The 21,571-nt window shown below is 37.2% G+C and overlaps 1 protein-coding gene across 7 annotated transcripts in view; it reads left to right on the forward strand.

Moving 5' to 3' along the window:
- The window catches only part of SOX5 (SRY-box transcription factor 5), a 971,461-nt gene extending 963,694 nt beyond the window's left edge, over nucleotides 1-7,767 (forward strand). For all 7 annotated transcript variants that reach the window (XM_036296492.1, XM_036296491.1, XM_036296490.1 and 4 more), the window contains 2 exons: nucleotides 2,229-2,445; nucleotides 5,037-7,767. In XM_036296492.1, the coding sequence (XP_036152385.1) occupies nucleotides 2,229-2,445; nucleotides 5,037-5,340 (521 nt within the window). In that variant the 3' untranslated portion in view covers nucleotides 5,341-7,767. The remainder of the gene's footprint in view (nucleotides 1-2,228; nucleotides 2,446-5,036) is intronic.
- The last annotated feature ends 13,804 nt before the right edge of the window (nucleotides 7,768-21,571 follow it).

Here is a 21,571-nt window from a genome sequence, read left to right on the forward strand (position 1 = left end):
TGCCCCTTCCCTTGTGTTCCTTTAAGACAGTTAACAGCCCAGGTTGGGGAATTCCCTGCAAGAACTATTCATCAGGAGCTATTTGCATTTGAGATGTGGAGTTATGTCTGAGTAATGAACCCATTTGAAAGCTTTTAAGATCTTGCTTAGGTGACTCCGGAAGGCAAGTAAAAGCAGCAGTGCCCATACGAATTGGGTAGGGATCTCCTAATTCTGGTTATTTGGATCTTTTTGCATTTGGAAAGGGTTGAGCTGACTTTTTGCAGATAAGCACACTCCATCTGAAAATAGATTTTTTTCACATGTTCAATAAAAAATAAACATTATTCCTACAACTCCTTTTAGTACTTCACATAGCCATACTGATAAGCAGCTAAGCTTTAAATTTTATCTCTATTGAGAATTAGCATAAACTATTTGTAATTAAGCTTCAAGAGTTGTTTTTGCATTCCTAGTTGAATACAAAACAAAATTAAAAGTGAAAATGAAGGGGAAATCAATTTGGGTTAATATTAGCAATGCATACTATATCATAGGAAGTAACATCTCTATATATTATTGAAAGTGTTTTATTAAATGTCTTCCTTACTTCTTAATGTAATTCTGACCTCTGCTAGATCATATTTAGTAGGTGGGTATAGGTATGTAAAGACATACATTGTTGCATACTTTCAATTCCATCAAACCTGACGTTGAGTCACAAATCTGCAATTTAATAGTTGTGTGGCCTTGAGTAAGTTACTTCATCTACCTGAACTTCAATTTTCTCAACCTATGAAAGTAGGTGTAAAAGCTATCTATCTTATAGAATTGTGGTGAAAAATAAAAATGAAACAATTTATCTAAAATTTTAGCACAGTCTCTAGCACACAGTAAACAGTGCATGTTCATTAATATAATATTTTATAATTAAAATTGTAATAAAATGAACTATTAAACTATAATTATTCTTGTAAATATATGTAAACATTTTGAAAGAATGACAATTATATATAATAAACATTAGAAACTGTTGGGATCCAACCCCAGCAGGTTCAGTGGTTCCCAAAGGTATGGACAGAGTCGGTGAAGAAGGAATGACACGGAGACAGCGTTCAGCTGATCAGCAGTCTAGCCAGGTTCTCTAGCCAGGTTCTGTGTTTTATTGTCTTGTTACATCTGTATTTATACCAGTTGATTTTAATCCTATCAATTTCTATTCCAAAGGTTAGGGCGTTTCTTATCTCCATTCCAGGGAGTAAAGATTATGTAGCTTAAGTGTGATTGTTCGTAGTTAAAGTGATTAACTACCCGCCTGGCACTTAGTTAAGGGGTTTTATTCCCTCTCTAACTTCAGGGAAAAATCCCTACCTGGGGAAACAACCTTTCTCGGAGAGGTGACCTTGGTTAAAACACATAGTGCCAAGAAGGGGAGCAAACATAATAAGAACAGTATGCCATATATGCCAGGTCCCTTGAAACATATGCTGTGCAGATGTTTCTTCCCTGCAGCGACTGTGTCAAGCAGCAAGGATGGACCGGATTCCGGCAAGAAACCTTTGTAGTAATACACCCCTACATAAAAATATTCAAAACTAGCTGTAACCGGTTTGGCTCAGTGGATAGAGCAATGGGCCTGCGGACTGAAGGGGCCCAGGTTCAATTCCGGTCAAGGGCATGTACCCTGGTTGTGGGCACATCTCCAGTAGGGGGTGTGCAGGAAGGAGCTGATCGATGTTTCTCTCACATTGATGTTCCTAACACTCTATCCCTGTCCCTTCTTCTCTGAAAAAAAATCAATAAAAAAATTTTAAAAAAATATTCAAAACTAGATAATTAACCTCAGATTCAAAATATGTAATGAGTTTTTGCATAACTTTTTAGTTCACACTTGAATTCTATCATGGTCTAACGTAGAAACGAAAGATATATCCATTAAATTACCTATAAGCTGTTAAGTACATACCGGACCAGTTTGGCTAACTTGGTCATTCGTGCCAGAAAAAAGTACATCTATTGCCCAGCGTTTGGACCTTTGGGTGCACAGCTTCTTGGAGGACAGAACCCCTAACACCTCCATCCTGGTGGAATCTCACCTCTTGAGTCAAAGCTCACGAATCAAAAACATGATTATGGACTTCTGGATTTGGGCCAACATTTTTACTTTAGATGTTCTTGTGCCCAGGTGTGTCTCTTTAGGATCCTCGGCAGCTGTGCAAATCGGAACCCTAACCTTCTTTTCCCCATAGGGTCTCGCTGGAAAGCTATGACAAACCTAGAGAAACAGCCATATTATGAGGAGCAAGCCCGCCTCAGCAAGCAGCACCTGGAGAAGTACCCCGACTACAAATACAAGCCCAGGCCGAAGCGCACCTGCCTGGTGGACGGCAAAAAGCTGCGCATCGGGGAATACAAGGCGATCATGCGGAACCGGCGGCAGGAGATGCGGCAATACTTCAACGTTGGGTATGGACCGTTCCGTGGTGTTTTTCTAGAAAACACTCCCGTTCTATTGAATGGGATGGGAGGCGTGGGTTTAGGTGGCGAAGCGGGAGGTTGGAAAAGAACCTGAGCACCGTGTCTTTTCAGAGAGGAAACCCTCCCCCACAGGACCCTGGAAGAGCATCCGTCCCTGTCAGTTCACTCCAGGCTCCTGGAACACTGGCTCTAACATGAGCTTGGGAAACGGCTGGTTTGAAAATCTAATATCTGAAAGTAAATGATTTTGAAGTTTGCTCTTCAAAACTCAGAAGTATCGCTGGTTCTTTTCCTCGTTGGTTTTCATTACTTCCAAGGCTTCGCAGAGAGAAATGCCACCACAAGTAACAATTTTGTTGAGAGAATACAACCTAAAAATGATTTGAAAAGGAAGAAACACTGGTTTCTGGGTTTAGAGAGGTTTCTGGGTGATCAAGGCACATACAGTGGTCTTTGTAGGGCACACAAATTAGGGACTCTATTTTGGGCGCAACCAGGTGTAAATGAGAAAGGTCTCTTCTGAATTAAGAGTGCAGCTCTCGCCTGGTCTGTGTGGCTCAGATGGTTGAGCGTCCTCCCATGCACCAGGAGGTCGCTGGTTCAATTCCTGGTCAGGGCACATACCCAGGTTTCCAGCTTCATCCTCAGTAGTCCTCAGTAGGGGGTGTGTAGAAGGCAGCCAGTTTATGTTTCTCTCTCATTGATGTTTTGCTCTCTCCCTCTCCCTTTCTCTGAAATCAGTATATATGAAGAATGCAGCTCTCATAACCCAGGGACACAGACAATAATGTGGTGAAGGCCTGGAGGAGGGCGAGGCAAAGGGGGAGGAAACTGGGGACATCAGTAATAGAGTCAACAATTTTTTAAAAATATTTTTTATTGATTTCAGAGAGGAAGGGAGAGGGAGAGAAAGAGAGCGAAACATCAGTGATGAGAGAGAATCATTGATTGGCTGCCTCCTGCATGCCCCCCACTGGGGATCAAGCCCACAACCCAGGTGTGTGCCCTGACCGGGAATCAAACTGTAACCTCCTGGTTCATAGGTTGATGCTCAACCACTGAGCCACACCAGCTGGGCTAGAGTCAACAATTTTTTAAAAAGCAGCTCTTGGGATGTTTTATCTTTTCCTACAACAATGCTGTTGAGCACCCCATAATAAGCTACCTGCAACTGCATCAGTTCTGCAGAATTTTCTCAAAAAATACAGAAATAAAGTTGCTCATATTTGGAACAGAAATAAGTAAGACACCAAGAGCTTTTTAGAATGAATACTGTAATGAAAGTGGTCAGAGGATACCTTAGATAAAACCTTTTCAAATATGCCCCACCCCCTCCATTCCTTTGAAAGGATCATCATGCTCTGTCTGGGTTCTTTGGTTTATACACCAGTGCATGGCTCTTTGCAAAGCTCAGATGAAACCCAACACTTCTTGGAGAAGTAGTGAACAAATGAACATATGAATGAATGAAAGAACGCCTGAACACCATTTATTAATCCCTTTCTACTAGGATTAGCCCAAAATTTGTGGCTCCCAATGCAAAATGAAAGTACAGGGTCCCTGTTTAAAAAATTATTAAGAATTCTTACCATTTGCAACTGCATGGATGGAACTGGAGAGCATTATGCTAAGTGAAATAAGCCAGTCAGAGAAAGATAAATATCACATGATCTCACTCATTTATGGAATATAATGAACAACATAAACTGATGAGCAAAAATAGCACGAGAGTCATAGAAGCATCGAACAGACTGTCCAACCTATGAGGGAAGGTGGTGGGGTGAGGGGGTAAGAGATCAACCAAAAGACTTGTATGCATGCATATTGAGCATAACCAATGAACACAGACTGCGGGGGGCAGGGGCAGTGGGGGGATGGGTGGGCATGTCTGGGGGGTGGGGGCAGCCGGGGAATGGTCAATGGGGAAAAAAGGAGACTTACGTAATACTTTAAACAATAAAGAATTTAAGTTAAAAAATTATTAAGAATTTTAAGACTGTGACAACAGACCTTTAAGACAAGGGTAGAATCTTTCTAAGCCCTGAGGCCTATGTAGCTTCGGAGATTGTCCTCCCATAAGACTGGCCCTGTTTCCTACCCCCACCTACATCTATGTCAGGGCATAGGTGGAATGTGATATTATTCAGTTCTGGTGAGTTCTGGGCAATCGATTACTTTCAGAGCTCTAATACTTTAGGATCTTTCCATTAAAATTGAATTGTAATTATTTTTTTCAATGTTTCTACATGCTGCAATGAAGAAGAAATGAACTAGGGGTCAAGAATTTGGTTTCTTTTGCTTAATCTTTCTGCTTCTTAATTTTTTCATAAATTAGAACAGTAACAAAACAGAATTTATCTCAAAAATCCAACGGGTAACACATATGTCTTGTAATCTATAAAGCACTACATGGAAGTAAGGCATTAGAATCAAAGTAGGATACAACTTTTAAATGTTGGGCAATAGGAAGAAAAGCACTGCCTTAGCATTGGACAAACTGAGCAAATTAATGATATAGCAAGGCCTGCATGTAACTACCCACTCACCACAGTCTCTTTGGGGGCATTTCTCTCTGACAGGCAACAAGCACAGATCCCCATCGCTACTGCTGGTGTTGTGTACCCTGGAGCCATCGCCATGGCTGGGATGCCCTCCCCTCACCTGCCCTCAGAGCACTCAAGCATGTCTAGCAGCCCCGAGCCTGGGATGCCCGTCATCCAGAGCACTTACGGCGTGAAAGGAGAGGAGCCACATATCAAAGAGGAGATACAGGCTGAGGACATCAACGGAGAAATTTATGATGAATACGATGAGGAAGAGGATGACCCAGATGTAGATTATGGGAGTGACAGTGAAAACCATATCGCAGGACAAGCCAACTGATAAGGGTCAAAAGATTGCCGTGACCTTAGGACTTAAAGAAGCCCTAGCTGGTTCATCCTTACCAGTGGCCAAGCACATTAACTTTCTCATACACTGACTGTTACTTTAACTGTTAGTCTTAAATAGTTGGGACATCAGCTGACTAATAGACCTCAGCCTCAAAAGGCTTGGAAAGGAAAAAAATATATACAACAAGCAAACAACAATATCAACAACAAGAGATTGAAATAAGCTATGGGTAAAATAATGCCAGTAATTCAGCTGCTACATCCAAGCACTGAAGTCTTACCCGTCAACTTTTTTTTTTTTTAATAAACTTTATGGCTGTTTGTTCTACAATGTTCTAGAAATTCTCACTCAGGTACACAGTGCCAACAAGTGGCTTGTGAATGTGTTTTGTTGTTTTGTGCTACAATTTTTAAAAAGAAATAAGTTTTGTTTTGTTTGGGGGGTTTTCTGGGGGGGGGGGGGTTCCTTTTCCTTTCCTCCTTCATTTTCTGTTTTTTTTTTCTTCTTTTATTTCCTTTTTTTTTATTTTGTAATGCACCTGACAGAAAAAAAAGAAAGATGAATTTCTCTTTACTTCTTTCCACCTTCTCCATCTCTATATTTTAAAGATGGAAGTCTGTGCATGGGGGGGGAAGAGGGAAAAAGAGCCTGTTTTTAACTTCCTTGCTATCCATCACAAAATAAGCAATTATGTATTTTCTTTAGAGGACTTTATTGCACACCACACTACATCTTTGAGCAAGTGCCAAATTTGTACTGACGTGTTGACCCAGTTCATTTCTTTCCTTTTCGTTTTCTTGTTCCTTCTTAAGTTAGGACAGTGTTATATCTTAGACAATCCCTTGAAAAACCTAAAATACCAGCAGCTGGTGAGATTTGACTTTTTTTTAAATGGAAACTGTAGGTGCTGTTCTCAGGTGAAAAGAGAGAGAGAGAGAGAGAGAGAGAGAGAGAGAGAGAGAGAGAGAGAGAGAGAGAAGAAATTTAGAGAAAAATATTTTCTGATCTTGGATTTTTGTGTGTATGTATGTGTGTGATTATGGTACTAATAGGAATAACGTTGGACCATTGTGAGTTAAACCCACACCTGGGGATGAAATCCCACATCCTCCTAAGTGACTGGTCTGGAAGCAACCTTGACCTTGACTTTGCACTTCAAATGACAACTTAACCAATATAGGGCTCAGAAATTATATTTTTAAATGTCTAATATAATGACTATTGGATGAATCAGGTGGCCCTGTGTAATAGACGTGCGCATGTATAATATGGAAGCTACTAGCAAACTGCTCCCAGAAGTCCCTTCTCCCTGGTCAGTTGGTTTCACTAATGTTTGCTACTTAATTATTTCTGTTTGTTTTTCTGTTGATAACATCAAACAAACACAATTGTTGTTTTCCTTGAATACATTTGCCCATGTTCCAGAAATAGAGAATTAGCTTCTTTCTTCAAAATTCCATCTCTCCTGTTGAGGAAATGGAACTGATGGTTTTTTATAAGGTATCTTTCATCCCTCCAACACACGAGGTGGAGGCCATTTGCATTTCAGAATTGTGGGCCACGCGCATCTCATGCAAAAAGCGGGATTTTATTAAAAGTCATCGCAGCCCAACACAATGGAGCCTGGCTGAACCTGGGGACCCTTGCCACTGTGCTTCCCTGGCTGTCAGAGGAAGCCACTGGAGTCCAAGTTTAAGGTTCCAGCGGAGTGTGTGCATAGAGCAACAATGGATGGTGACGGGACTGCTTGTTTCAGTGTTGCCAGCCAAATGCTAAGGCAGTGTGGGCCTTGTGCAAATAAATGCAAACTCATTGAAAGTCAGTTGCCATTATTTGTGCAGAAGCATCAAACAGTAAATACTCCAACCAGTAGTTTGGAAGTGCTGTGATTTTAACTCCAGTCATCACCTTCCTATCCCACCCCACTTCCCCCCAACCCGACCTTACAATTTGATTTTTACATATAACTAAGAAAAGAAGTCCTTTTTATTTTTCTCTCTCTCAAAAGACTTGCTCTGGAGTTTTGCTTGGAGGGGCCGATCATATCCTGCATGTCAGAGATTTTGTTTTGTTTGTTTTTCTGTTTGTTTTTGATGACTGTATTTTCATTTGAACTGCCTCTTTTTGCTAGTGTTGTAATAATGATGATGATGATAAAAATAATAATAATAGTAATAATAATAATAATAATGGTCAGCTGTTCCCAGATTAGTAAGTTATGTATAATTTATTTCTCCCTTTCTATTTTATTCTGCTCTGATTGGGAAGTGCAGCCAATAAGCTGTTAGATATTTAAAATGAATTTTCACACACACACATGCACACACATTTACCCAGATAATTTTACTGCTCCTTACACAAGTTTTCTCCTTTTAAAAAAAAAAAAAATCTGGCCCCAATAATGTCAAGTTCTGGTGTTTAATACAAAGGAGTGAATTAATAGGAGGGTCACATTCAATCTTAATTAACTTATGCTCTCATCAGTCATTTTGGTTATTTAATTGCCACAGTCATCTAGAGCCAATTTTTTTGTTTGTTTGTTTCATTTTGTTTTCAAGCACTCTGGATAAGAAAAAATAGACACTTGTTTTTATAGCGTTATTATGTACAATGTGAAAACAGATTTTAAAAAATTTGTTCTCTGTCTTCATTAAGAAATTCTCTCTGATTTATGTGGGTTCACGTCTCACATTTGCTGGATACTTATTTTACCCCATGTTCTACAAGTACTTGGTTTTCATTTCATGACTTCGGGCTACAAGAATACTTTGTTTTAGCTCCAGGTAGATGCCACTCGATGGCATGCAAGGCTGAAACCAATTCTAACACACATTACCAGGGAATTGACAAAACACTTCTGTTTGGTCTTTTTTTGTTTTTCATTTTGTTTTATTTAAAAGGGAAAAGAAAATTGTTAATGGTGACCTTTACCTGCTGAAATTCAGTTAACTTTATTTAGTTACGTTTATGTCACGGAGACTAAACTGTGCATGACTGAAACAAAAGCAAGTTCATGGCCCTGCATTATGTTCTCTTGTTCTGACATCTAACTCACTGGTGTTACCATTTCTTTGCCTTAGTTTTCCCCAAAAGAAAAAAAAAATTACATAAATGTTTAAAGTGCTTTGAAGTCATTTGATAAAGGTGCTATGAATAGCAACATACTGTGTTAACACATTGCCTTTCTGGCATTTGATTGGTTTATAAATTTTTTTAAAGGATCTTAAAACCTTGTATTCTTTTTCTGTGCCCCATGTTGACCAAAAGGATAAGGTAGAGGAAATAAAAGTAAGATTAAACTAAAATGAACATAATCTCCCTCCTCTCTCCTTTCTTTCCCTTCCTCCCCATTTACTTCTCTCTCTCTCTCTCTCTCTCTCTCTCTCTCTCTCTCTCTCTCTCACACACACACTTACCCAAGTACAGAGTAATCCTGCCAGAATTCTGTTGTGTGTGTGTGTGTGTTTTTATGGCTGTTGTAATCAGTTCCTCTGAAAATAGTCATGTTTTAATATGGATCTAAAAGAACATTACTGAAGAAAAATAAGTTAAAGTTGCTCATTTACAAGTTGCTAACAATTTGGCTACTTACTACAATTGGATAAAATACAAAAGTACTCTTCAGTACACTTATACCTAAATTAGTTGAGTCAATTTTTAGCATTTATTTGGCAACTGCAGTGAAGAGGTAACCATGTATAAAATCCCTCCCAAAGAACATAATCATTGAAACCAAATCCTCTTATAAGGAACAAATATAAGAGTCTTCTTTGATGAAATTATTTCCTAGATTTGATTTCTGGAGTAAACTTTTACCTTAATTCGTTTAAAGATCATTATCTTTAAGTATTTCATGGTCCCATTTCAGATATTTTCTTAGGCCAGAAGTTGTTACTGTTCCAGAAGAAATCTCTTAGATCACTTTTAAACGTCAGAAATAATTACATTTTCAATCATTCTAATAGGTAAATTATTGAATTGTAATAAACAGCTGTATATTTACAAACAGGTTTATAAGATATTTGTTTATCAAGTGAATAGTAAAATAAAAACTATGGGGTCTGCAAGGAAAAATATGAAGCCCACTAAAAGTGGTTCAGATATCTCTTTGTCTTATAGGGTGTAGGTTTTTGTTTAGACAGGCTTTTACAGTATTTAATTTTAAATTTTCTTATAACTCTCAGTTTCCCAGGTTGAAGATGATGTTGTGTTGAGTTTTCTACTGATTGATTCCTGTCCTCCCCAGTGTTTCTGTCACTGGTTCACTATAACAGTATTTATATAGCTCCACTGGCTCTAAAGCTCTTAGTCCTTCTAACATTTTGGATTTTATGAGTAAAAATTGTTTTTAAAAGTAGAAAAGAGACAATCAAATGCCTGGAGCTTAAAACAAAGTATGTGCAACCTACCATCTCACTTGAAATTTAATAAAATAAATAATTATGTAAATATAACATAGAGTTATAGATTTATATTTTGTTCATAACACATAGTGTAATATAAGTTGTATATTTTCATGTTTTCGGTTTTATGTTATCATTCATGCCACAATAAAAATAAAACAGGAGTTTATGTACTCTTAAAAAAAAAAAGATGTGGGTTGCCACCAACCTGTTTTTGTTTTTGTTTTTTTGTTTTTGCATTCTCTTTTTTTCAGTATTACTGCCATGCAAGGCACCAATAAAAACAGCAAATGTGTTCTTTACTTATTATACTGTGTTTCTTTTCACAATTATTATTATGAAGGGGTAATCAGTTTTATTATGAAAAGAGCGAAAGTATCAAAAATAATTTTGTTTTCAATTTAAATAACCCCACTTCCTAAAGTTGACTTTGAACTGAAAACTAGGAGTTTACTTCTTAAAGGTGGACATTCTGAAAAAGATAGGCCGACCTTGTTATAATGCATCTATCTCATCAGACAGGATATAGCTTCACTATAATGTCAAAAGTTACTCCATACACATATATAAAATTGAGTCTAATACACTTAGAAATCTTACAGCTGGAAGCACTCTTATTGTTGTTTTCCAAAGCTTGACACTATTATTGATGAGGTTTTCTACACTTCAGGGCTATCTTTCAGCCTGTTATTAGTATAGAAAAAAAATCTAAATTTCAGATTATGAAATTACTAAGAAGTATAATTTTAAACTTGCTGTTGTCTAATTTAGAATAACACATCATCTAAATCAGCGGTTCTCAACCTTCTGGGCCTTTAAATACAGTTCCTCATGTTGTGACCCAACCATAAAATTATTTTCGTTGCTACTTCATAACTGTAATGTTGCTACTGTTATGAATCGTAATGTAAATATCCGATATGAAGGATGGTCTTAGGCGACCTCTGTGAAAGGGTTATTCGACCACCAAAGGGGTTGCGACCCACAGGTTGAAAACCACTGATCTAAATTGTTTAACACTCTGACATTGGCCTCTGGATTCTACCTTCAACTTTTTAGCAAATGTTAAACACAAAAGGTCTCCTTTCCTCCCAATGGCTGCTTTCTGCTTATCTCTTCCACCATAGTTACTTTTTTCTACCTTGATAGATCTATGTGTAATAACTTCCTATATGGCTTTTAGTTCAGTTTGTTGGTGGTGGTTGTTTTTTAGTAAGTATGGCTGGGTCAGATAACAGCTGGTGCAAATGAACATAAAGCCTATAAAGAGGATGTAGTCTACTAACACTTTGCCCATTCTATACCTCAGAAGCATTTTACAAAGTGTGGCCCGTGGACCACCTGATTCGGAAGTAACTGTTAGAAATGTAGATCCCTAGATCCATCTGCAGATGTAGTTGATCAGAATGTCTAGGGATAGAGACAAAGCTGTTGCTCTTCAGCAGCTCCAAATAATTACTCTGCAAGCGCCGGTGTTTCAAGACAACCAGGAGGTGGGGCTATTTTACTCTTCCATCTATCTACCTTTCCTCAAGTCACATTCTGCAGATCCTATTGCCTGCCATGCTTTAAGCTTAGGGCTCTGTGCAAGCCTTGAAATTTAGGGTCAGTGAGGAGGCAAGAGTTTGAGATTGGAAAGAGCTCTCACTATGCCTCTTCACGGGGTGTTTTTGAGGGCATTTGATGCAGCAGGACCATCCTCGTATGTTACCCTTGTTTCTCTGCTTCTCATGTCATTTATTGTGGCAAAGCAGTAGGCTTCAGAGACTCCAGGTGAATGGAACACTGAAAATCTAACTGAAACACTCAAACTACACCCACTGAATGTTTGTGGGGAAAAACTGAGGTTCTTTTGAAAGGAAAAAATCCACTGTAGAAGTTGAGAAATAAACATTCCATGTGGCATTTATAATAGACCTCCTATGGCTGCATTGGTCATGGTCTCATCTTGTTTCTTTAGGAAACAGACAGCATCATGAGGATATGCTAAGACATACTGATGGGGAAAATCTTGTCTGATTATGAAACTTGGCTCATTCAAGGTGCAAAGTCCCAACCACTGCCCATTCTCTCCCATCAAATAAAGTTTCACTTAGTTTTGTCCTGTGAAACACCAGTTTAGAAACACTTCCTTGGCCTTAATGTTTTTTAGTTTCTTATGGAATATTTAGGACTAGCATGCAACAATAGATTGTTTTTACTGCCAGTTCCTTGAACAACTAAACAAATACTGGCAGTAGTGAAACCCCTATTTATCTCAATTTTTCCCATTTCAGATATTGGTGTTTGAGGAAGTTTCATGTCTTTGTTTTTTTTAAAAAAAAAAAAAAATCCAGATACTGTCATTCTTAACAAATTTTAAAACCCAGAAGTCATCCTTATTTATGCTTGACATTATCATTGAAACCTCAATTATAACAATGGAGGTGAAGGTAAGCATGAATTGGTTCAATGTCTGAGTTAAAAATATTTATGAAAAAAATCCAATTTATTTTTCTTGAGTTTTTAAAGCAACCTAAAAGCTAGCTGAGACCTGTTTTATAAGTAAGCATTGTAATTAGTATGTAAAGTGTATGCAATAGTATTAATACAAGTTCTTTAAAAATAGTTATGTTTTCTTAAACAGGCTAAACATCTGTCCTACAATTTGTTCTACCAATTTGCTTAGTAAACTACTTATACCACCAAGAATGAAGCAGTTCAGCTCTGATCACAATCTATCATCATTTTTTAATTAGTCAAATGCACATACACGTGATTTTACCCCCTATTACTAGCATGTCCTAAACATGCAAGTAAATATGGAATGGAATGGTACTTAGTTGCTACTCAAAATATAACCAAGAGGATGAAAGTTGTTTTATCATTGATATTGATGTCTCTACCGATTTAATTTAAAAAGGAAAAAAAAATATTAGCAGAACAATTGTAGGAGTTCAGTAGGCCTGAGTAAACCTCATCATTTTGTATATTGCCTGTTCAATTTAGTATAAAATTTCAGTCTGAAAAGCAATCTTAATTACATGCAAACTGTAAAATATATTTGAAATAAAGGCTTTTGTTTATAAAAATCACTGTTGTGATAACTTTTTAATAAATTCATGTTGGAGAAACCATAGAACATATTTAGATAATTACTTACACAGATGACTGACTTTATTCAACTTGCTCCAACATTGGCCCTTGGTAAGCATTCATTTTGCCTTGTATTCCAAATCTACAATTGACTAGAATACAAGTATACAAATTGTGGTTGCATGATCTTAAGTTTGATTCAGGACTCCAGTCATTATTAGTAGGCCTCAAAAAATTACTCAGATTGTCCTTTTTATTTTGAAATGATTCTCCAAGCAACATTGTCTTCTGTACAAATGGAATTAGCAATCTGCTTTCTTATGGGCGTAGTTTATGTGACATCTGGAAAATAGAGTAAAATTGCCATTAATATAACATTTGGGCACAAATTGCTGACTTTTAGAAATTAAGGAAAAAATTTAGGTTGTCCTCTTTAAGGCAATATCAAATTCCCACTGATTCCACAGATATATAAGCTTTGGTATTAGAGCATATTATGTCACCTATATCTTAGACCCTTGTTTATAATATTCTCTGATAGAGATTTATCTGTGTCCTCTATTGTTAAAGTAAAACTAAAAGGTCACTTACTGGTTCAGATACTTCAAGGTTACCAAGGATTATGTTGGCAAACTTGAAGAAAGTTTTATCAATTTTACTTTTCAGGTAAATGTTAAAGACACAAAACTTGAGGTTGTATCAGGGAAAAATATTTAGACATTTTAATAAATGAAAAATGCAAGTCAGGGAAAATGAATGATAAGAAAAGACTCTTAGGAGGCTGTATAGTTTGTGTTGTCTTAATGATTCAATATTTGGCACATATTGAAAGAATGATACTGCCTTGGTCCTGCTGACCATAAAAACCCCAGCTCTTGTCAAAGTTGATGAATCTTGGGCTTCCTATTTCAACATACTGGCTTTATATAAGTTCATAGGCTCTTTTGCCCATTTTCAAAATTTGGTGTGGCTTACAATAAATGCACAAGTATACGAATGTCATCACAATTAGCACATAGCAAATAAAGAGACAAAAGGTAGAGTAGGAAAAAAAAGGAATATACACATACACATTCACTCACATACTATACTGACATACATGCACACACATACGTACATGCATGCAATTCATTTTTACGTCTTACTTTTATATCTCTACCTTTACAAGAGGGGTGGTGTGTGTGTGTGTGTGTGTGTGTGTGTGTGTGTACACACTGAGAAGGACACTTCAATCACTAAAACCACAGTTCTTATTTTCAAAGCGATCAGGGGGGAAAAAAAATACAGGGATTAGAGAATTGTCATCGCTTAATTGAAGGAAGCAACAAGTTTATAATGAGAAATAAACCTTCATTGCCCTAAGTTCTCAGATGGATTTCACACATAAGGGATAAGAAACAATACAAATAGCCACCTTTTTTTCTGTAAGCAGATTTACAAAACTTGTTGATTTGTTTCATATATACTTACTCCATAATTCCTTGAGCAGAGCTTTATAAAGACAACTTGTAAGGGGTCAGAAAGAGAGATACTATACATATGAATAGACAACTGGATATGTGGATTAGACATGGATTTACATGGACAAAACTGGAGGAATTGTGATTGTGATGAATATCATGTTGCATAGACTAGATTTTTCAACTATCAGATGTTTAAAATTTGCTTTTAATTATACTATATTCAGTATTATGAGAGGTCTATACAAGACATAAAACATTTATTCCCTAAACATTTATATCTTCCAAAGAAATAAGACTAACAGACACTAAGAATCAAGCAATATAAGAATATCATTAATGAACCATAAATTATAAGTGATATAGGATTTTGAATGAGAACAAGATTTATTTTAATATTTACAAAAACTTCAGCTTCTAAATAAATGTAGTAGGTGGTGAATGGACAACCTCCCATTAAAACAACTACAAATAGCTGGAAAATTACAAAATTATGTTTTAAAGTCATTAGAAAACTATGGAAGAAATGAGGATAGATGAACTACAGTTCCAGAAAAGCAAGAATCTGTCCAAGATGAAGCTCATAATTGCTACTCACTTCTATTTAATGAAGACATTAGCAAATTCTGGGGTGCTATAAAAGATTTGGCAACTTCTGGCTGAAAGAGACACCAGCCTAGCAGTTATAGGGATCTGAAGTGACAAATTGGAAACCTGAGGGACCTCAAACGCAAAACTGGTTTTGCTAATTGCATATTTGGTGAGTTCTGGGGCTGTGAGGGATGCTAGAGATTTATAGGGAAAGTTTCTAAAAGAAATATCTCCTTCTGTCATTGAGTGCTCAGGAAATAAAGACCAACCAGAGATCTGCCTCAACTGGACAGCCAGTCTCCTTCTCAAGACATTTGCCAAATTTTATGTTCAAGGGGTAGGATACTGGAGAGTTGGGGTGGCTATTTTAGAAGGGCAGACCTGAATCCCCTGTCGTCTTTCATGGTGAGGAGACAAATGCCCGCCCACCATGCTCACAAGTAAAGCTTGGGAGAGTCATACTCTGAGATAAAATAGATGCAGCCTAAGTTTTGGTAAATTTGCTGTGCAATCTTACCACAGCAAAATCATGATAAGAGTAAAATGAGCAGCCTTTCACACTATCTAACACAAGAATGGGCAACTCTACTCTGGCAGAAGATGAAATCATATGAGTTTTATGTAGTTCTTTTATATTAAAAATTTAGGAATAAAAAATTATAAATATTTGAAGAGTCCAAAAAAAAAAAGCTAATAAATCAAAGCAAAATAAAACAGATGTTGGCCCCAAAATGATACTGATATTGAAGTTAGAAAACAAAGACTTTAATATAACTATAAGTAACATATTCAAGAAAATCAACAAAAGAGATGAAATCTATAAAGAATAATTAAGTGGACACAGAAGATCATAGGATTAGTAAAAAGCAAAGCAATTTAATAAAAAATGTATAGACTTGTCAACAGAAGTATTTAGAGAGAAAATTGCTGAGAACTTTTCAAAACTATAAGATATATAGGAATGCTCAGGTAATCCACGTAGATTAAATAAATGAAAACCACATATGTAAATATTATAGTGAAGCCATTGAAAACTGAGGAAAAAGAGAAATTCTTAAAATTAGTCTGAAGAAAAAACACATTATAAAAAAGACAATAAGACTTACACTGACTGAGACAAGATGGCAGTGGAATAGGCAGACCTGTCCCAAGGCTTGTCCCAGAGCAAATAGAATGAACAGCTGAAACAAATAATATCTACCCCGAATTGGCAAAGCAGACTCAGCTGGTGAGATAGTTTGCAGCCAGGAAGGGCAGAGTTCCCTGGAAAGGTAAAAACCAGGGTTCTGGGCAGGAAAGTTTGCCAGATCTCTGAGCCCAAAGGGTCAGAGGGAAACCGCGAGGCACCCAGCCACATCCCTTGGAACAGGCACAGCCTCTGACGGGGGAAAGGAGATCCGCAGGACTGTTGGCGCCAGGGGATTTGAGATCTGGATGCCATAATTACGAAAGACTGAGCCCAGAGGGGGCAGACTGAAGCACTGACCAGACCATGCAGTGCCGGTAAGAGAGGAGCTCCCAGAGACTCAGTCTTCCCCATTTCTGCGGCCTGCGTTTGTTTGTTTGTTTTCACTGAACCCTGTTCATAGGACATTTTGGATACAGACACTCACCCGTGCTGAGGAACGGGAGAAGGTGCAGACAAGTGGAATCTGGGGAGAGGCTGGAGAGAGAAGGGGGGCCAGGAGAGGTGGCAGCAAGTTGAGTGCTGAGTCATGCCTGAGCCCAGGACCTGGGCAGCCATTTTCTCCTAAAGTCATAACCCCTCCCTCCAGCCCCCTGGCAAGGAATACAGCCACACCCAGATTCCACCCTGAATGGTACAAAGGATTAAAATAATCTGATTAGTCTCTGGGAGTTAACAGGGTCTGGCCTTCAGTCCCAGAAACAGAAAAAAAAAAAAAAAAAAAAAAAAAAATCACAGACATTCCAGAAAACTGGGATCTTAAGTCAGCCAAAGGATTGACATTTCAATTTTCCATTTTTATTTTTATATTATTATTTTGTTAGCTCTTTTTTTTTTTTTTTTTTTGCTTTTTTCTTTGTTTTCCTTTTGTTGTTGTTGCTCTTTTTTTTTGCTTTTTTCTTTGTTTTCCTTTTTGGTTTGTTGCTTTATTTTCATTTCACATTATCTTTTCATCATTCAATTTTATTTTTACTTGCTATTTTCTATTTTTATACCATTTTTAAATCAATTTTTTGTAAATATATTATTTTGTTCCCCTTCTTTCTCTTCTTATCCACTCATCCCTTTTTTACTTCCTCTATACTGAATTGAGGTCCTCCCCATATTTATCCAATTCTTAACCTTATTTCCTGTATATCAGATCAGCCTCTACAGATTCTGCCCCCACCCTCTTACTGAGTGTTTGGTGTTTGTATTTGTTTGGTTTATCTATTGGCTCTGTGGTGATTTCTCCATAAATATATATTCTCCTTTTTATTTTCTCTCCTATCTTTTTTTCTCTCTCTTAGATATCATTTGTGCTCTCTTTTCTCTCCCATAATTATCTTTTCTCTGGTGGTTGCTTATATTGGGGTTATCAGTGCTGTGGGTACATTCATGCTTTGTTCCCTTTGGGTCATGTCTTGTTAAGGTGAATATTTTGGGATTAGTGTTCTACATTCTATTTTCATCTTTCTTTTAGCATCCTTTTACTCTACCTCAACTTTACCTTTATGCCAAAACTCCCTTCCTCACTTTTCCCATTTTGTTGTCCTGTTTCTCTTACCCTATCCCTGCTATATATTTTCCCTATTCCTTATTTTTACCCCCTGTTAAAATTTCACCCTACTTATATATCTAATTACCAATCTCCTGCTCTAAATCCATATACACCTCTCTCTTCTCTTCCTTCACTATCCAAAGTTTTATTTCTCTCTGTCGTTTTGTTGTTGTTTGCTTGATTGTTGAGTATATTAGGGGTTTTCTTATGCTTGTTTGTGAGATTGTTTTGCTTTTTCTTTTTATTTTTCTGTTGGTTTTTTTTTCCAGTTAATTTTTTGCTTCTGTTTTCCCTCTCCTCGCTTGATATTAGTTGTTGTTTGTAGTTTGCATTCATCTCCAGGGATCTGTTCCTGGAATATGTTGGGATTAGTGGCTGTTCTATTGGAGTTTTCTCCCCATATAAAAAGTTTCTTCCCCTCTTCTATTTCATTCTCTTTCTTTTCTCTCTTACTTTTTTTTCCTTTTCCCATTTTCCTTTTTATACTCCCTTTTTTCTTTTTCTCTTTTTTCTTTTTCTCTTCTTTCTTCTTTATCCCCTAATTCTCTTTGATCTGGTGGTCACCTTTATTTGGGGTTATTAGTATCGTGAATACATTTGTGTTCAGTGCCTTGTGCGCTGTGCCTTGTTGTGTTGTATTTTGTGCCTTTGAATCAGCGCAGCAGAGAGAGAACTACACAACCAAACACCTGGAGAAGAGAGATCATGGGGAGACAAAGAACCAGCCTGCATATGAAAGAAAAACAGCCATCACCAGAAAAGGAAGTAAATGAAATGGAGGCAATAGAGGCAAGCAACCTGTCAGAGAAAGAATTCAGAGAAATGGTCATAAGGTGGATGAAAAGAATGGAAGACAAATTCAACAATATGTGTAAGAGCCAAGAGGAATTGAAAAAGAACCAAGAAGAAATGAAAAATGGCATCACTGCTATAAAGAACTCAATAGAAAGCTTCAATAGTAGACTAGAAGAAGCAGAGGACAGCATCAGTGAGCTAGAAGACTAGGTAGGAAATAATACCCAAGCAGAGCAGCTTCTAGAAAAAAAAATTAAAAAGCAGGAGGAGAGCCTAAGAGAACTTTGGGGCAATACGAAATGAAACAACATCCGCATAATAGGAGTGCCAGAAGGAGAGGAAACTGAGCAAGGAATAGAAAACCTGTTTGAAAAAATAATGACAGAAAACTTCCTTGATATTGGGAAGAAAAAACTCACACAAATCCAAGAAGCTCACAGAGTCCCAAACAAGACGAACCCCAAAAGACCGCCGCCAAGGCACATTATAATTAAATTGGCAAACACAAACGACAAAGGAAGAATCTTAAAAGTGGCCAGAGACAGAAAGTTACCTAGAAAGGATCTCCCATCAGACTAGCGATAGACTTCTCAACAGAAACACATCAGGCAAGAAGGGAATGGAATGAAATATATGAAGTCATGCAAAGCAAGGGTCTGAATCCAAGAATACTGTACCCAGCAAGGCTATCAATCAAAATTGAGGGTGAAATCAGGAGCTTCACAGACAAAAAAGGACTAAGGGAGTTTATCACCACCAAACCAAAAATGCAAGAAATGCTAAAGGGTCTGCTATTAAAAGAAGAAATAGGAAGGGAAGAAGGAACACAGGCATAATGAATAAAAATGGCATCAAACAGGTACCTATCAATAATAACTTTACATGTAAATGGATGAAATGCCCCCATCAAAAGACATAGGGTAGCTTAGTAGATAAGAAAACATGACTCATATATCTGCTGTCTATAGGAAACCCACCTTAGAACAAAGGACTCACACAGACTGATGGTGAAGGCATCGAAAAAGGTTTTCCAGGCAAATGGAAATGAAAAAAAAAGCTGGGGTAGCAATACTTATATCTGACAAATTAGACCTCAAAGTTAAGGCCATAAAAGGGATAAGAAAGGCCACTTCATAATACTAAAGGGAGCAATTCAATAAGAAGATATAACTCTGGTAAACATATATGCACCCAATACAGGAGACCCAGATACATAAAAGAACTTCTGGGGGATATCAAGGGAGAGATTGACAGCAATACACTCATAGTAGAGGATTTTTTAATACCCCACTAACACCACTGGACAAATCCTCTAAACAAAAAATCAGCAAAGAAACATCAATCTTAAATGACTCACTAGATCAGATGGAATTAATTGACATCTTCAGAACATTCCACCTAAAAGCCACAGAATATACATGCTTATCAAGTACACATGGGTCATTTTCAGAGATAGACCATATTGGGTCACAGGCAAAGTCTCTTCAAATTCAAGAAGATAGAAATCATATCAAGCATCTTCTCAGATCACAATGGCATAAAACTGAAAATCAACTACAATAATAACAATCCAAAAAAATCAAACACATGGAGACTAAATAGCATGGTATTAAACAATGACTAGGGTACCAGAGAGATCAAAGAAGTAAAAAACATCATGGCAACAGACAATGAAAATGCAACAATCCAAAACCTATAGGATAGAGTGAAAGCAGTCTTGAGAGGGAAGTTCATAGCTCTACAAGCCTACTGCAAAACACAAGAAACAATAATAATAAATTACCTAATCCTACAACTCAAAGAGTTAGAAAGAGAGCAACAAGAAAAGCCCAGTGTAAGCAGAAGGAAAGAAATAATAAAGATCAGAGCAGAGATAAATGACATAGAGAAAAAAAAAATACAAAAGATCAATAAAACCAAGAGCTGGTTCTTTGAAAGGATAAACAAGATTGATGAACCTCTAGCCAGGCTCATCAAGAAACAAAGAGAGGGGACCTAAATAAACAAAATCAGAAATGAAAGAGGAGAAATAACAACAGACCCCACAGAAATACAAAGGATTGTTAAAAAATACTATGAACAACTTTACTCCAACAAACTAGACAACCTGGATGAAATGGACATATTCCTAGAAAAATACAACCTTCCAAAACTTAATCAGGAAGAATCTAAAAATCTCAATAGGCCAATAACTATGGAAGAAATTGAAGCAGTAATCAAAAAGCTTCCAGAAAACAAAAGCCCGGGGCCAGACGGCTTCACAGGGGAGTTTTACCAAACATTCAAGGAAGAACTAAAACCTATCCTCCTCAGACTATTCCGAAAAATTCAAGAGGAAGGAGCACTTCCGAGCTCATTCTATGAAGCCAGCATCACCCTAATACCAAAAACAGACAAAGACAACACAATGAAAGAGAATTACAGGCCAATATCCCTCATGAACATAGATGCCAAAATCCTCAACAAAATCCTAGCAAATCGGATCCAGCAGTACATCAGAAAGATCATACCTCATGACCAAGTAGGATTTATCCCAGGGAAGCAAGAATGGTACAATATCCACAAATCAATAAACGTAATACATCACATAAACAAATTGAGAGATAAAAACCACATAGTCATATCAATTGATGCAGAAAAAGCATTTGACAAAATCCAACACCCTTTCTTGATAAAAACTCTCAGCAAAGTAGAATAGAAGGATCATACCTCAACATAATAAAGCCAACTATGACAAACCCACAGCCAACATCATAATCAATGGGCAAAAACTAAAACCATTTCCCCTAAAAACAGGAACAAGACAGGGATGCCCCTTCTCACCACTACTGTTCAACATAGTACTGGAAGTACTAGCCGTTGCGATCAGACAAGAACAAGAAATAAAAGGCATCCAAATTGCAAAAGAAGAAGTAAAATAGTCCTTATTTGCAGATGACATGATACTGGGACATAGAGAACCCTAAAGACTCCATCAAAAAATTATTAGACTTAATAAATGAATTCGGCAATGTAGCAGGATACAAAATTAATGCCAAGAAATCTATGGCATTTCTTTACACCAACAGTGAACTTACAGAAAGTGAGACTAAAAAAGCAATCCCATTTACCATCGCACCAAAAAAATTAAGATACCTAGGAATAAATTTAACTAAAGAGGTAAAAAACTTAT

Source organism: Myotis myotis, unplaced genomic scaffold (assembly GCF_014108235.1).
Source record: "Myotis myotis isolate mMyoMyo1 unplaced genomic scaffold, mMyoMyo1.p scaffold_m19_p_3, whole genome shotgun sequence".
Classification (NCBI taxonomy): Eukaryota; Metazoa; Chordata; class Mammalia; order Chiroptera; family Vespertilionidae; genus Myotis; species Myotis myotis.